Below are 18,183 nucleotides of genomic sequence, written 5' to 3'. Positions count from 1 at the left end.
TGTGGAACAAGCTGTACAAATAAACATATTATTTCGTATCGTAGCTGTTGCCCCATATCCTCCTAACCCAAGATCCCACGGTCAGCCCAACTAGCTTCAACTATTTAGTTGTACTAAAGGAGCTGTTACTATGTAATGACTGATCCTTGTTTTTCCAAATTAGCTTTTTGGTTGAAGGAAGCTGTTTTAAATGCCTACAGGCCATGCAGCTGTCTTAAATGCTTACAGTTTGTTTGATTTGGATCAATGCTTTAAGAAAGCTGCCCACTGGGTGTTTTATTTTTGCCAAATTGATGCTTGCTCTTCCTTCTTTTATTTTTGAAGGTCATGATGATTTAAATGAGCTAGGGCTCTTTCCCAGAACCAAGGTTGTCTTGTGCCTCCGTAATTGATTAGAATTTGCACATTTGGTGTTGTGGGAAACCCTTGAATTTAAAAGAATTTAAAACTTACGTTAAACCTCAGTGTTAACCCCCCACCAACCCAATTAAAGCTGAAAGCACTGGAAATTAATTCAGCATTCTGGAGCGTTGCACAACTCAGAAACACTAGTTTGCGTTTGTAGTGACTGACAGCAAGAGAAGGACATCAGTGTGCTTCATGGTCTCCTAGGTCAAGAATGGCCCTGGAAATCCTGGGTTGTTGATTGATATATAGGTTAGTAGGCTAGTATGGGTATTCTTGCTTTAATTCTTACCTGTCAGGCATGATTCACTGAGACGTCAGAACTTCATGTGTTTAGTTTTGAGGGCATTTTTTTCACCTGAAATTGCACATGGTACATGAGTTTCTTTAATCATCATGTGGTCATGGACATTTAATATTTGTTGTACAATGAGTAATACCAACTACTTTTTCTTTTATAGGGCTGGACAAAATTTTATGAATTTTCTTTATCTGATCTTCGTGCAGGATATGATATTATTGACAGACTCTTTGATGGTGAGTCAACATATTTTCAGGGGATCCTGATTTCTTTGTCTGACTTAGCATTTCTGAAACCATAAATCGTGTAGGCCATTGATCCAAGATACCACTTTTTGTCCAAATTCAAAATCATATTATCCTTGGAGGCTGGTTTAAAATCAATTATTAAAAGACACATGAGTATATATGCATTAATATTCATGAAATCTCTCTCTATAAGACAATCTTTGTAAAATATTATGGCAGTTTTATTAGAATGCGTAGCTGTTCACATAATGATGAATAATGACCAATAGCTGTTGACATGTGAACATAACTGTTGGCATAATTATGAATGATGGCCAATTAAACATTCATAAATTTGACCATGCCCAAAAATATTTGCTGAAGCATCTCAGTTCAAAGTCATTACTTTCTACTGTTAGTTTTTCCCTACCCTGTGCCTGCTTACCCTTCCCTGTACCTGTTTGCATTCTCTTCCCCTCCTTATTGTTTTACTATGATTTTATTAGATTGTAAGCCTATGCGGCAGGGTCTTGCTATTTACTGTTTTACTCTGTACAGCACCATGTACATTGATGGTGCTATATAAATAAATAATAATAATAATAATAATAATAATAATAATAATAATAATAATATAGAGGCTTTAATTCTGTTTAACTATCTGCTGTACTTAAGCCATCTCAGTCTCAAGAAAGCAAGTTTGAGGTTTTATTTTCGTAGATGCAGTCCACACCTCTCAATTTTGAGCAGTCTGAATTGCATTCAGAATAAGAAGAGGTGATGTCAGAACCACTTTGATGGGAAGTAGGATACAAATTTAACAAACAGTTGTGACTTATGACAATGTATGGTATAAACTTTGGGTGTATTCGAGCACTTCAAGAAGCCATTAATTTCAATAAGAAGTTTAAGTGCTTACTTAACTGTTTCCCACTGAAATACATTAGGCTTAGAGTTGCAGGCATTGTGCCTGTTGTGTTTAAATATCAGCAAGATGTCCACTGAATAGTGTAATGTGCATGAATACAACCCATAAACATGGGGTGTAGGTTTCAATTACCAGACACAGAGGCAAGAAGGCCTCCCTCTCTCTCTCTCTCTCTCTCTCCCTCCCTCCCTCCCTCCCTCTCTGCTCTAACTGCAGCTGGAGTGGGAGCAAAGTAAGCAGGCAGCACTGGGAGAAGCAGCCCCACCCCCTGTTCTTCTCTAGCTCAGTTTGTTTTCAGAGAAAAAACGTTGGGGCTGGGAGCTGATTTGGAATATAGTTGCACACTATGAGCATGCCAAATTTGTAGACTGAACAGACCTATTTTCATATATTCCCTGTCTCCTTGGCTTCTTTTGCCTCTCTCAGCAGCTCCCTTGTCCACTTCCTCTCCCCACCCACCCATGCCCCTGACTGCTTTAGTAATGCTCAGTGAGAGATAGATGTTGATAATGATGTAAATAGCTCTGGATGGAGGCTGGGATGCCGCTTATTAGCTTGCTGAGGTCACATTGGCTCTCAAGCTTGGCTCTTAAGTTTACTTTTCTCCATTGCTGCCTTAGGGGTAGAAAGAGTCTGTTCCCCAGATCTCAGATTTCCTAAACTCCACTCCGTTGCTAATCCCTCTGCCTGACAGTATGTCTCTTGCCCCCTGCAGTGAAGCAGTCCAGGAAGATGAAAAGCATAGACAGACTCTCTCAGAGACATATACAGTGGCTGAGACATATCTATGGTGCAACCACATTTAGAATATTGTGTATAGTTCTGGTGACCACACCTAAAAAAAGATAACGTAGAGCTGGGAAAAGTGCAGAAAAGGGTAGCTAAAATGGACTGGAGCACCTTCCCTGTGAAGGAAGGTTACAACAGCTGGGATTGTTTAGCTTGGGGAAAAGGAGGCTAAGAGGAGACTGGATAGAGCTGTACAAAATTATGCATCCTCTCCCATAGTACTAGAACCTGGGGTCATCCCATGAAGCTGATTGGTGAGATATCCAGGACAGATAAAGGAAGTATGTCTTCACACAGCTCATAGTTAACAAATGGAATTCACTACCACAAGATGTTGTGATGGCTTAAAGGGTTAACACAAAGGGTTGAGTTATTTATTTATATATTGTATTTTTAGCCCACTCCTCAGCCCAAGATGGCTCCCGGAGCGATTTACAATCAATTCGCAAAGAAGACAGTCCCTGCCCTGAGGTTTACCATCTAAAAAAGAAATGGCGCACAAAGAAAAGGGGTTGGGGAGGGAAGAGAGAGAGAGAAAGAGAAATTAAGTGGACCAGCAACAGGGCTGATGGGATAGCCCTGCTCCTGAAGGAGGGAAGACCAACTGGAGCAGGCCAATGTTCCCTCTGCCTACTCCTTTCTCCCTGGCTCCAGGATTGGATAAATTGCAGGGCAAGAAGGCTATCAATGGCTGCTAGTGAGGCAGTAAGCTTATGTGCACCAGTTGCTGGGGCACATGGATAGGAGGGTGCTGTTGCACCATCTCCTGCTTTGTTGGTCCTTGGCTGATGGCTGGTTGGCCACTGTGTGCACAGAGTGCTGGAGTAGATAGACTCTTGGTCTGATGCAGCATGGCTCTTCTTATGTTCTTATAGGGTTTTTACAAAAGATGCTTTTGTTGCATGGATCCAATATTAATTTAAATTAACTAGCATCCATAATGAAAATGAAGAGATTGTCAGTGGAATGACTCTGTGAGCCAATGATTGTGACACAGTACATGTATTCCTGTGTTTTATGGGAGTGTTGTGCTAGCATTCTATTCTTAAACTGTGGTTCAACTGACCTTAAAGGTGATCTCCAAAACCATAACAAAAATAATAAGTGGAAAATGCTGAACTTCTTTTCCAGAGCAAATCATGATGAACACTGGATTAAAATATTTTGCATTCTTTTTCAGAAAACTGCCCTGTGTAAACCCAGCAACACCTCCCACTGCCTAGCAACACATGCCCTTTCCCTTCACCCAGAGTGTTTAGCACTCAGAGAAGTGCAGAAGGAGTTTAGTATTAATTCAGAAGTTTTTCAAAACACCGCGTGCAAGGCAGCTGTGTTGGAGAAAGCCCCATATGCATTACGGGAATACTTGTACAGAATTGTCCAAACACTGAAGTTAACAGTGCAAACCTTGTTTAGACAGGAATTCCTTTGTGCATAGGGAACTATTGGATTGGGACACGATTTACTGAACTTGTAGAAGGAGAGAGTTCCAGTGCACCTAGTATTTGCTTTTAAATTCTCTTCCCGGTCCTGCGTAATATATAGTTCACTTTATAGTTCACTTTCAAGCGTGTCTCTTCAGCTGTTCAGAGTGATTACAGATTAACATAAGAAAAATCACACTGGCTAATGTCCCTCAGGCCAAAGCAGTTAGGGCTCCATAGGGATCTACATTGGAGGTAATGCCACAGTTAAATGAAAACATTAGGTCATCTACATAGACATGAGTCACTACATGACAGGAGAATATATTTCCCCACTGTATTAAAGATAGTTTTAATGATGAAATGAAGTAATCTGCAACCAAGTCATTGTGCCATATTTTAACTTGGTTTATATTTAATGATTTACAGGTGCAAAAGTCTTTCAGTGGGAATTTGTGCATGGTTTATTGGAAAATGCTATATATGGAGGCCGTATAGATAATTACTTTGATATGAGAGTCCTTCGTTCCTACCTAGAACAGTTTTTTAATTCTAGAGTCATTGCTGACTCAAATTTCCGGGGCAAGAAGATGAGCAGATTTCCATATTCCATCTCTCTACCTAGCTCCTGCAATATATTGGTGAGTATGTTTTCCTTCTTATCAGATGTTCAACTAAAATTAATTTTCTTTGGCTTTATTAAATGGGCAGATGCTTATATTTCTTGTTGCTTAATTGTGAGATCAGCTTTGCTACTACTGAAGGCATGCTCTATTAGGGCTGCTGGCCTGTTGAAACCTACTCTCCTGAAAGCTGATAAAATCAGAGAGAGGCTCAGAGACTAAAGACTTGTAGGTACCATATGAGAGCTGTGTCCAAACTGCAGTCACACCAGAGGAGATGTAGCCTTCTGCTGGATTCATTGTTGTTTACATTGGGAGTAATACCTTTTTTTAAAAAATCCCCTTCCCTTATTTGAATACGGGGTGGGGGTGGGGTGGGGAGTTATTTTTAAACTAGCTCTGTTATTTTAATTAACTAATTATGCAGTACAATCCTAAATATATTTTCGCAAATGTTTCACTGAGTGCAATGGTTCTTCTTTTGCTATTAAGCTTCAAATTATTTCCCAAGTTAAAGATACAAGCATATTTCAGTTCTGTGTGGCTTTAGATTGAATAATAGTTATCATTTCTAAAAAGCAGATTTCAAAATTATTCCCTTATCCAGATGTATTCAGAACTCACTTTGCTAAGACCATAAATGAAAAGATCTAGATATGCATTTTATTTTCCAAGTAAATTATTCACGTGTTTACCTAGGCCTAATCTACACCAAGCAGGATATTGCACTATGGAAGCGTTATGAAAGCAGTATATAAAAGGCAGGAGCCACACTACTGCTTTATAGCAGCATTGAAGTGCACTGACAACGGTTGGGGCCCATTGCATACCACTTGCATATTGCTATATCCTGCTTGGTGTGGATTAGGCCCTAGATTTCATTGAACTATGATTACTCAGAGATTTTTACAATATATTTAATATTCTGCATAGGATTACCGCCATGTTATTGAAAGCCTTCCAGAAGATGATAAGCCTGATTTCTTTGGCCTGCCTGCCAACATTGCACGCTCATCTCAACGAATGATCAGTTCTTTAGTAAGTTTTACTTTCTTTCTTTTGGCTGATTATCATCTAGATCTGAAATGTCATTTGCTGAAGGGATCGCCTCTGTTTATTAATATTTTATTTTTAAAGAAGTCTTCCATGATTAATTGTGCAGGTGAGATTTGTTCAACTGAAAAATTCTGTTCATTCCATTTTAGGCAGAGACAAGGAATGTATTTTATTAGCAGGGATAACAGGGTGAATGGAGTGAGGTTCAGACGAAGGAGATGGTGACTCTCTACCTGCATAAAGAATGGTTGTCCCGAGCTCAGGAACACAGGAAGCAGCTTTCTGCTGAGTTGCTCCATTGCTCCATCTAGTGCAGTATTGTCAACACTGACTGACAGCAGCTCTCCAGTGTTACAGACAGGATTCTTTCCTAGTCATACCTGCAGGTGCTGGGGATTGAACCTGGGACTTTCTACATGCAAAGAATGTGTTTTACCACTGTGCTATGACTCCTGCATTGCGTTGTTGAACCAAATGAAGTATGGCAAAGGCATTGCTTGCCTCTCCCTTAGCCAGGACTCGAGAAGTAGAAGACATTTCTCTCCCCATAGGGGGAGGAACACTTCGCTGATACAGGTGCCAAGGACTCTCACTCTGTTATAGAATTGGGGAACTTGGGTTCTCTAGTGAGATTTCCATGTGAAAAATCCCCCTCCTGCTAAGATATACTGCAGTTTGTACATGAAGAGTTCAGTTACGTTGCTGAGAGCATTGCCAGTACATTTCTGTATTCCTTTATGTGCGCAGGGTGGCCAGCTTATAAAGAATCCTCCAGCCGCTCCAACCTCCTTCCTCCCACTCCACAGAGCCCCAGCTAGACAGGCAAAATCGCCAGTCTATTGAAAATGCAAGGCGAGAGGAGCATGGAGGCGGTCATCACCTCCGCACTCCTCCCACCCTACATAGGATGACATTAACTTCTGAGTTCAAAGGATGATGGGCTTCTGATAGGATTGCACCCTAAATTGGATAGTTTTTATTAAATATTTCTTAGGTAGGTTTTTAATATTACATATACTTGCAATAAACATATCTGTCCAATGCTTTTGTGAATTCTGTTTGCATAAGTATTTCGAAAATGTCTAGATGCTGTTTAAGAAGTCCAAAAATGCTGGGTGGGATGTAATACCAATTGGTTCAGGAGCCAGAATAATGTTCAGAAAGTGAGTAAAACTAAACCAATCTTACTTTATGATAATAACATATGGCCTACTAGTGGAACCCCTCCCCTCCGCCTCCAAGACATAATTTTCCTAGGCCTTAAATGTGATGAGCTAAATTCTCCCAAACCAAAATACTATCGCAGAGTAGCTACTTGAACCCTGTTCATGATAGATAATTAACCATTACAGTGAATTGAGTGAGATGTCAGCACAAATATTCAAAGAGTCCTGCTGCTGTGAATAGACTGCAGTGCAGTGTATACTCGAGTCAATTATTTAATGTATTTCTATTAGTAAGTCAATTAAAGTGCTGCTTTTAGTGGCGTGCATTCAGTCCTCCAGCAGTTAAAGGGAAGTCCGAGATCTGCTTGCTTCTCATCTGTGCTTTTGCAGTTAACAGCCCACTAGCCAAACAGTAAACATGGTTGGGAAAGCATTGTGCTTTGCTTTCTTCAGCCACAGATGAGTTCTATTTACTGTGATATTTTATCATGCGTAATGTCTTATAGTATTTTCTAAAGGATCACTAGGAAAGAAATGGCTTCTTTAATAGTACTAGGGAAGAAGGAACAGATGGAGAACATAAACCGATCAAGGGGCTACTGCTTACATAATAAGAAAACTGTCTTAAAATATTTTTTGAGATAAGCAGTTGTGTTCTATACTGATACCACTTTTGTTTGAACAGGTTCAAGCCAACGCGGTTTCATTTTTCACTTCATATATTTAGCTAAACCTTTCAGATAGGGCTTACGTTATCAGGAATGCCTGAGGCTATTTGGGCTTGCTTAATGTGTTACTTGAGCAGTGTGGCTACCCCCTAGCTCCTTCTTATGCCACTCTAGTAATGTATGAAGCAGAGAAATCCCATGGGGAGCTGCACCTCCCTAGCCACTGACACCACTGGTGTGCTTATATCCCACAAGCGTTGCCCTTCCTAAGTGTTTTAATTCATTCATTTTAGGATATTTATATCCCACCCTTCCACAGTAAAAGCAGTGCTCAGGGTATCTTACATAATTTAAAAACAAAATAACAATGTATCAAAAACAATAACTGTACTCCATACATTATTGGTGTGCTGTGGAATGGAGTCACGAGGCAGTTTGGTAGCTCTGCCATTCAGGTACCATATAAAATTATTGATTTTGGTTGTTTTGCACAAAATGAATAGCCCTATACTTTTGTGTATAAAGAGTGGGTGGAATCCAGCAGTTCCCTTCCTCCAAAAGAAGGAGCTTCCTCCATCAGAGAAAGGCTCCTTCCATAGGAGGAAGAGAACCAATTATTAGATCTTAAGTGATAATTGCACATATTCATCACTATCTGATAAGAAATAACATTAACAAGAGAAGTCTTTTAAATAATAGTGTATTTCATTTTCATTGGGATTGAAACTGCCAATGTGGAGGAACGACTGGAATGGTGTTAACTAGTGACTAGATTAGGTGAGTTTGGTGATAGCTACATATGACAAAATTAACACATTTGAGGCCAGATTCAGAAAGAGCAGGGGAAAATGCAAATAGCTTTAATTTATATTTACAAAATGCATAAATATGTGTGGGGCTCAGTTACACTGTGGTATGAGTTGCTCTGAGATTTGATGATGATTAAATAAAATTAATATTAGTAAATCATTTTGGACAGGAAAGGAGTTATAGCTACATGCTTTCATTTAGCCTCTCAGCTCATTCACAGGCTACATTTTTCTTGCACTGAATACTGAGTTCAACATGCAGTTGCCTACTTAAAAGTAAATACATGCTCACTTTTCCAAGATCTATTGAAGGAAATAGAAAAGCCCCAGTTTTATCAGGAAATCTATTCCTATCCTTGACTTCATGTCGGCCTCTGATTAACCATTTCAACATTTAAAAAGAAAAAGAAGTTGAAGTGAATTAAAGGACTGTTATTTCAGATGATTTTCAGAGTAAACTAGCTGAACATAAATACTTCATTCCAAATATAAATTAAAGAGAATGGGTCATATTGGCAATTATCCTTGCAGTTATTCCTCTTCAGTAACTATTAAACTTAAGTCTGTCACCTTAAGTCTGATTTTGCATTTCTGATTTTTAAAATAGTGTTTGTATAAATTCCCGGTATGGAAAGCCATTGCTGAAGTAGCTCAACCCTTCTTTGATGCAGAATCCAGAGATTTGCTGCAGCACAGTGCAGCATACTGCAGCGTCATGGGATCCCCTCTGAAACCTTACTGCATCACACAGATGCATTTATGAGCTGAATTATATTGTCACAGGAAAGAACAGGCAATGTTCAAAGTAAAAGGATTTTGGAATAGCCTGTCTAAGCAGTACTTATTGTATTCTGCAGCTGTATTTATATATATCAGTAGTTATCACTGTATATAGTAATAACTGCAAATTCTTGTTTGACATGAACAGTAAATTTACACTATTACCTTCTAGTTCATGTAATATAAATTACGGGACACAGAAATCTTACATAGAGTGCTAGTTCTTGTTATTGTTGTGAAGTTGCACATTCAGTCAGCACCAGTGCAAATTCTCCTGCCACCTAAGGCAGGAAAGCACACACGGCATTGTCACTGGCTGCCATTGCTGCCTCTCCCCCATGTCTGCCTCTCTTCCTATCACGTACTGCTTCTTTCTCTCTCCTCCCACAACTCTCAATGTCTGTCTCCCTTCTCCCCACTGCCTGCCACACCTATTCCCCTCCCGCCCACTCGTCCAGTCTACCTCCCCACTCCCACCCTCCCTCCCATCCAGTCTGTGTCCGTCCTCCCCTCTTCTCTACTGTCCTCCCTCCCTACCACATTGCCATGGTTGCCATCCATTCTGCAGGGCAGGTGAACTCACTGAAGAGAATATCTGCCCAAAGAGCTGGCACATTGTGGGAGGCGGTGTCCCTGGAGACCGCCAGTACCACGGGTGATCTCTAGGGACACCCCCTCTTACAATGCCTGGTGCTGAGTAGGCGTCTCAGGCCTTAGCTAGACCTAAGGTTTATCCCGGGATCATCCCTGTTCATGTAAATGACACACAGGGGATCCTGGGAGCAGGCAGGGACGACCCCGGGACGATCCTGGGATAAACCTTAGGTTTAGCTAAGGCCTCAGAGCCAGGAATTTCGGCGCGGCTGTCACCCTGAAGAGCCACACTGGCTGGTTTTCCAACTGACGCAGCTCTTCAAAGAGTTCACCCATCTGAATACTCACTCTGAAAGGTGGAAAACACAGTGGTGGCAGGTCCTCCTGGTTGAGGTGGAGGTGTGGAGTGAACAATTCGTCATTCCCGCATAATGAAAGGGCCATCACTATATCCTACAGCTATAAGGAGTTTTGAACACAGCTCTGAGCCCTGTGCTCTGCCTGCTGTTTTGGAAGTGTCTGTCATAAAATGTCCTTAGCATGCCCTTGATACAATGCCTTTTTAAGGCAAATTGTGTATTAGATTTAAGGATCCCATTTTTGGCTTGTTCTAAATTGCAGTTTCCTGTTTCATACAAAGTAGGGAAAACTGTGGTTCACAATAAGTTTACAAGCCATGATAACAAACAAAAAAATTGTTTGTTGTTATATCTAAAGAAGCCAATATCATGTACTCCCCAAAAAAGCCAGTGTGTCTGTTGTTCTCCATCATATATTGGAAATACATCAGTAATGAATTGGGGCATTTAGTAGCTTAGGAGAGATGAGCCAAATCTAATGAAGTAATTTGTTGATAAATCTAAGCACCCAGCAACTTAACATAGCAACTGTTTAAAGATGACTGAGTATGTTGGCAAGATTTGTAGTCTGTTCTTCAAATATTGCTAGTGGCAATTCAAGCTAGTACAAAGACTTCAGAGCAACAAAATTTCATCCAAGCCACACTTTTTGAACTCAGAATAGCCATATAGTATGGTTCCAAATTTGAATCAGGGACTATTAGATAGCATATGGCAAAAAAGAAGATGCAAAAGCAGGCCTCATTGGCTGCTTGTGATATCAGGTGCCCAATCTAATTATTTCATTAGCTTGTGATAAGAACATAAAAAGAGCCATTCTGGATCAGACCAAGGATCCATCTAGTCCAGCATTCTGTTCACACAGTGGCGAACTAGCTATTGACCAGGAACCCACAAGTACTCTCCTACCCATGTTCCCCAGCAACTGGTGAGGGGCTATAGCTCAGTGTGATAGGGCACATGCTTGGCATACAGAAGGTCCCCAGTTCAATCCATGGCTTCTCCTAGTAGGGCAAGGAAAATATCTTGCCAGAAACTCTGGAGAGCAGCTGCCAGTCAGTGTTGACAATACTGGGAAGATGGACCAATAGTCTGACTCAGTATAAGACAGCTTCCTATGTTCCTATAACCATACTGCCTCTGTTACTGGAGGTACTATATAGTTATCAGGACTAGTAGCCACTGATAATCTTCTCCAGGAATTTATCCAACCCCCTTTTAAAGCCATCCAAATTGGTGGCCATCACTACATCCTGTGGTAGTGAGTTCCATCATTTAACTATGCACTGTGTGAAGAAGTACTTCCTTTTATCTGTCCTGACTCTCCCACCAATCCGCTTCATGGGATGCCCGAGGGTTCTACTACTATATGAAAGGGAGAAAAATGTCTCCCTAGCCACATTCTCCACACCATGCTGAATTTTATACACCTCTATTAGGGCTCCCCTTAGCTCCTTTTTCCCCAAGCTATGGGATGATCTCAAGTTCTAGTATTTTGCGAGGTACTCTGGTCTTAGTTTTCTGATTTTAATGTCTCTCTGTGTGTGTGTTTGTGTCCCTGCTTTTCAAGGATAGTTGCATTGGATAGGAAGTAGAGGAAGTTGGGTCTATGTCTTTCTGGTTTTTGTTTTTGTTTTGTAAGTGGAGCAGTTCAAATGAATATTTGACTATTTATATACACTGTATGCCCCTATATGTCCTAGTTAGTGTTCCCTCCCACTCTTTTTTAAATATACAAATAAAGGTGACTGATTGACTTTATTGCTAACAAAATGCAGTACATGGCCTTTTCAAAGAAACAAGTGGCACATCATTTTGGAATCTGATTATATTCATATTCACAGCTGGCAGAATGAACAGTTTTTTTCACTGTGACTGAGAGGTTCACTCTTAGTTTGCTTATGTTAAAATTGCATAAGCTAGCATGTCTCCTGTGATTTGTATTCAAGCTTTTAAGACCTAATTCCCTTGAAAAATATGCTGATGCAGTTCCTTGACATAGTATAAAGCCTGCACATTTTACTTCTGATTCTCAGTAAAAAAAAAAACCACCAACCCATCTTGCAAATCACTTCCATAAATTATAGTTTGGACGCATACAAGACTAGAATGCATATTCTGAAATCATCTATGTTATCATAATGTTCACTGTCCTTATAATGTGAGTAGCATTATTGTAATTATTACCACCTCACGCTAGCAGAGCCTTGGTTTGGTTCTCAGCCGCATAAGTAAATAAATGATAAAAAGATGTAAATGCCATCTGATGTAAGCAATGAGGAAGCTTATGCAGCTTAATTTTCTATACTTGAATCAATTTCATTTGTTTTATTGAAAGAACTCAGTTTTTTAAAAAAAGTTGAAATGGATTTAAAAAATTTAAATAATCCTGGCTTAACTATATACATACATTTAAGGTGAGATCCTATGGCCATCTAGACAGTGTCTAGATGGCCATAGAGGATTGTTTTGTTTCTGGGAACCTTGATTCCTGGAATACATGCTCCCGACCCCCTCTCCCTAGTAGCTGGCATATGTTTCGCTGGTCTCTGCACTCATAAATGGAGCACAGAGAGTGGGCGGTCCTGGGGCGGGGAGGGGAAGAGACCGCAATAGCTGCTTTATGCAGCTTCCTATGCACCATACAACCTCCCCCTCCTGCTCAGAAGTTCCCTGGCTAGATAGGCTAAATCGCCCACTAACCAAAAATGCAGGGCTTCTGCGTTGGATAGTTGTCAGCCTCCAACAACTATCTCCTAAACTAAACATTTAACTTAAGTACTTTGAAACCTCGTAAAATACAAACAATTCCTTTTCACATATATTATTATTATTATTTATTTATATAGCACCATCAGTGTACATGGTGCTGTACAGAGTAAAACAGTAAATAGCAAGACCCTGCCGCATAGGCTTACAATCTAATATCAAATGACATAAGACAATATATTTTAACATTATGGTTATATGCTTTCTGGGAAGTATGCCAGTGAAAGTTTATTTCTGTGCTGCAAATAATGGGCCTGACCCAGTCAATTCTTTTTGTACACCTTTGGGAATGTGCTGCTCTTCATCAGGTATGGTCCTCTACTGATCATAGAGTTGCTTTCACGGACAGCTGGTAAGCAGCAACAAATTCTCTCACATATGAATGGGGAGGAGATGAAGGGCATTGGATTCCTCACAAATATTTAAATAGCATAATTGCTTTCTTATCTTTATAATAATTAGAGCATCACTTCTTCTGAGTCTACATTTGTGAGATGTAGTTAAGTACAAAACTCTGTAGAAAATAACTAAGAAGTTGGGATTCTTGAGTATGGAGGGTTCTAGAAGCCAGAATTTGGCACCTTATTGTTAAGTATATGAAAAGAAATACTTGCTTAGTCATTAAAATTGTGTGTGTATGGCTATCTCAGGGTTAAACAGAGAAAGTCTATCTGTGGGCAATTACCTTGAGATAGAGGCTGTTCTGGGAACCTTGCCAAGATTCTAAGTTAGCCTCATCACAGCTGTATGTAATGTAGATAAGAATTGTGTAGATCTGTATATAGTTTCTCACTTGTGTAAAATGGAACTGATCACTGCTTACTGATCACTGCTCTCTGATCACTGCTCTCTGTGTATGCCTCAGTGTGCTGATCTGAACTGATCTGAATTGAACTGCACAGAAGCCTGAAGGAAATAAACCAGCTCTGCTGTGTAAGACCTGCGTGATGTGTGTTTGTTTCTGAGCACAAACAGAGTTCCAGAGAAGGAGAAAAGTTCTGGCAATAACCCAACAAAGGTTATGGGCCCAGTCCAGTCCAGGAAGCCTACGCCAGCCTAATCCAGGCAGAAGAACCAGAACTTGATGGGAATGGTGCAGTATCAGAACCAGAACCAGGAGTCTGCTAAAACAGAAAACTGTTGATGAAAGAAGACATCAAGCTAAAGCCAGTGCTGCAAAGTGAGGAAAAATCTCAGTCGGCTGACTCTGAGGAGGACTCTGAGCAGGAGGACGGTGAGATACCAATTCCTAAAGCAGAGGAAATGGCAGGAGCTAATATGTCTGGTTTGCATCAATTGTTGGAAAAGCTGAATGACTCTAACTATGCATTATGGTCTTACAAAATGCAAATGTATCTGATTCAGGCTGAACTGTGGTATGTAGTCACAGAGAATCCACCAGATAGAGCAGATCCACAGAATGCTAAATGGTTTAAGGACGATGCAAAAGCAATGGCAGTTATTGCATTAGCTGTGGAAGACTCTCAAATTTCCTTCATTCAGTTTTTGAATACATCAAAAGAGTGCTGGAATGCGCTACAAGCTGTATATCAAAGAGAAACAGCGGGCAGTAAAATAATTCTAACCCGGAAGCTGTATGGAATGAAGCTGAAACCAGGGGAGTCTATGTCAAACCATTTGAAAAGCATGAGAGAAATCTTCAATCAACTCAGGGCACGAGGGATGGAGTTTACAACTATACACCAAGTCTATGTGATTTTGTCAAGTCTTGATTCATCGTACGACGCGGTTGTCACCATGATGGAAAGTCAAGAGGAGAAAAATTTAACCCTCGAGTATGTAGCTGGAAAACTACTGGAAACCTATGAAAGAAGACAAGCTTCAAAACAACAGAGTTTTAAACATCCTGTGGCTGAATTTCAACAAAGCCATAAATCTTCTGATGTGGTGGCTGCATTAAAGGCAAGGAAATGCTTTAATTGTGGTTCCACGGAACATTTACGGCGGGATTGCAACAACAAGAAGAAAAAGCAGTCAACAGCAAAGTGGAGAGAAGAGAACAACATGAATGAAGCTGAATCAACAAAGAAGTGTCTTCTAGCAAGAGTCAAAGAGACAATGAATCCTTGGTTTTTGGACTCTGGGGCTTCAATAAGTATGGCAAAAGACAAACTTTCATTTGTTACCTTGGAAACTTCTACTTCAGAGCAAAAATGTGTTACCCTTGCAAATGGAACAAAAATCCAGATTTGTGGTGTGGGTAATGTATATTTTGATTGTCTGGGAGTTGAACTACAAAATGTTTTATATGTACCAGAATTGGAAACAAACCTTCTAAGTGTGTTTCAGTTAACAGAAATGGGGTATGAGGTTTGTTTTACTGAAGAAAATTGTACTATAAAACAGGAAAACAAGGTGTGTGTGCAGGGAATAATGAAAGAATCTTTGTATGTGATTAATACTTGTACAGAAAATGAAGTTGTAGCCAGCAAAGTCACAACAAAAACAATAGCCAATTGCAAACCACACCAAGAGTGTATCCATTTAACTCATAAAAGGTTTGGTCATGCTAACTATAAAATAATTTCTAAGATTCCAGAATTGTGTGAAGGGGTGAAAATCAAACCATGTTCTAACTATGTAGAATGCAATGTATGCAGTGAAACCAAGTGTCATAAGTCAAACATTCCAAAACATAGTGAGAGAACAACAAAAAGAATTTTTGAATTAATTCATGCAGATCTTGCAGGTCCTTTTGAGACAAGTCAAGGAGGAAACAGATTTTTCTTGTCTATTGTTGATGATTACAGTAGATTTGGATTTGTGTATGTGTTAAAACAGAAGAGTGAAACTTTTGGAAAGTTCAAAGCGTTTGTTAAGTGGAGTAAAAATAGATTTAAAGAACCTATAGCTAATCTAAGAACGGACCGGGGAGGTGAATTTCTTAGCAACCAATTTAAAAAATTCCTCAGTGATGAGGGTATACAACATGACCTTACTGCTCCATATTCACCATTTCAAAATGGAGTTGCAGAAAGGAAAAACAGAACCTTGCAGAACATGTTAAGAGCTCTATTGAAAGAGTCAGGATTGTCTAACCTGTTCTGGGCAGAAGCTTTGTCCACCTCAAATTATTTGTTAAACAGGCTTTACCACTCTGTACATGAAAAAACTCCATATGAAATGTTTTACAAAAGAAAACCTAGAGTGTCACATATACGGGTTTTTGGAAGTAAATGTTTTGCTCATGTTCAGAAAGAAAACAGACCAGGAAAGCTAGCTCAAAGAGGTTTGGAATGTAAACTGTTGGGATATGATACACAAACAAAAGGCTATCGTTTGTGGTCTCCATATCACAAAAGTGTAATTGTGAGCAGAGATGTAGTTTTTCATGAACAAATGCAGGAAACAAAACAGTATGTAAGTTTGCCTATAGAACAGAAAGCTGTAGAAACAGAAGAAATTCCTGAACAATCTCAGCAAGAGAGAGAGGGGGAAGAAACTGTAGAGGAGGAAACTATGCCTGTAACTATGCCAAGACGATCAGAAAGGGAACGCAAAGCTCCAATTCGTTATTCAGATGAATACCAAAGCAAACAGGTTTCTCATAGAGCTTTACTAATAGCCTATGAACCTACTTCATTTGAGGAAATTCAGGAAATGGAACCTACAGAAGCTCAGGGCTGGCATGAAGCAATGTCAGAGGAAATCAGAGCAATGGAAAAAAATGAAACGTGGGAGCTAGTACCTTTACCTGAAGGTCGTAAAGCCATTACCAGTAAATGAGTATTCAAAGTAAAACAAAATGAGAAAGGACAGGTGGAACGTTCAATGGTAAAACAAAAAGAGATGCTTTAAAGCTAGGTCTCAGATTGTAACACAATTTAAACAACATGCGCAAGAGGAGGACTGTTAAGTATATGAAAAGAAATACTTGCTTAGTCATTAAAATTGTGTGTGTATGGCTATCTCAGGGTTAAACAGAGAAAGTCTATCTGTGGGCAATTACCTTGAGATAGAGGCTGTTCTGGGAACCTTGCCAAGATTCTAAGTTAGCCTCATCACAGCTGTATGTAATGTAGATAAGAATTGTGTAGATCTGTATATAGTTTCTCACTTGTGTAAAATGGAACTGATCACTGCTTACTGATCACTGCTTACTGATCACTGCTCTCTGATCACTGCTCTCTGTGTATGCCTCAGTGTGCTGATCTGAACTGATCTGAATTGAACTGCACAGAAGCCTGAAGGAAATAAACCAGCTCTGCTGTGTAAGACCTGCGTGATGTGTGTTTGTTTCTGAGCACAAACAGAGTTCCAGAGAAGGAGAAAAGTTCTGGCAATAACCCAACACTTATATCCTATGCCACCATGGCGGTTTGCCAGACAGATACACCACTGGTGCTTTAACCTCCCACTGATAGAACAAAATAACTGTATACTCTGATCTGGAGATCAAATGTGTTGCAGAGTATGTTTTGTTCAACCACACTTTAAACACAAACAACTACAAGCTTTAAATAGGACCTTACTTAATATTAATTGGCATCTTTTTGTTACAGCTAAAGTAGGCAAAGTAAAGTAGGCAAAAGTGAAACCAAAACCAGCATGCCAACTCTTTACAAGCATTAACCATTTAGTGGCTTTTCAACCAGTTACTTTCCATTCCATACAGTGGGTATAATAATGGTCGCTGCCTATTCCAACAAAAAACGTACCCCAAGAAAGCCATGTAAATAAAATACTATATGCAAGTTTTAGAACCCAAAAACCTTCACTGAGAGCTTCCCTTTTTCATGTAAAACTACATAGTTACAAATAAGCAATTGGGAATTAACAATACCCTTCATGTAAAGTATATAAATCTGCAAGAAGAATATGTGCAGTTTAACTAACCCACTGTTTTTTAAACATAAAACAAAATGTTGTGTCATTACTTGAGCAGCCGACGCACATTCGTCACATTTCACAACTGCATGAATAGAACAGACAAAACAGTAACATGAAGCATATAATTGCTGGGATTTTCTGATTGCTTCAGCCTCAGAAATGACACCTGTCCCTTTTCCTGGTGTTAGCAATGGCAGGCCTACCAGTTTTGATGCCTCTCTTGACATCTCAGGTTCATTGGCTAAGTTTATAGACTTAACCCAGAGTTTGACCAACTTCATACTCAGGTTGCCATGTAAGGAGCGCAAGGTGGCACTAGGGAAGTGGCAGAGAGATGTGTTTGGGAGGCTATGTGACCAGAAGAGCTCCAATGCTGGTGAAGGTTGGCTTGTAGGGTTAGAAATGGATAGTGTTTGGAGGGAAAAGAAAGGCAA

At 39.8% G+C, this 18,183-nt stretch overlaps 1 protein-coding gene across 1 annotated transcript in view; it reads left to right on the top strand.

Annotated features, from left to right (window-relative positions):
- Positions 1-18,183, top strand: part of DYNC2H1 (dynein cytoplasmic 2 heavy chain 1) — a 175,915-nt gene that overhangs the window by 120,753 nt on the left and 36,979 nt on the right. The window contains exons 80-82 of the mRNA XM_063127107.1: positions 867-942; positions 4,504-4,715; positions 5,631-5,735. Coding sequence (XP_062983177.1) covers positions 867-942; positions 4,504-4,715; positions 5,631-5,735 — 393 coding nt within the window. The remainder of the gene's footprint in view (positions 1-866; positions 943-4,503; positions 4,716-5,630; positions 5,736-18,183) is intronic.

Source organism: Elgaria multicarinata, chromosome 5 (genome assembly GCF_023053635.1).
Source record: "Elgaria multicarinata webbii isolate HBS135686 ecotype San Diego chromosome 5, rElgMul1.1.pri, whole genome shotgun sequence".
Lineage (NCBI taxonomy): Eukaryota > Metazoa > Chordata > Lepidosauria > Squamata > Anguidae > Elgaria > Elgaria multicarinata.
Note: the sequence above shows the minus strand (reverse complement) of the source record. Positions and strands in the feature narration are given on the sequence as shown.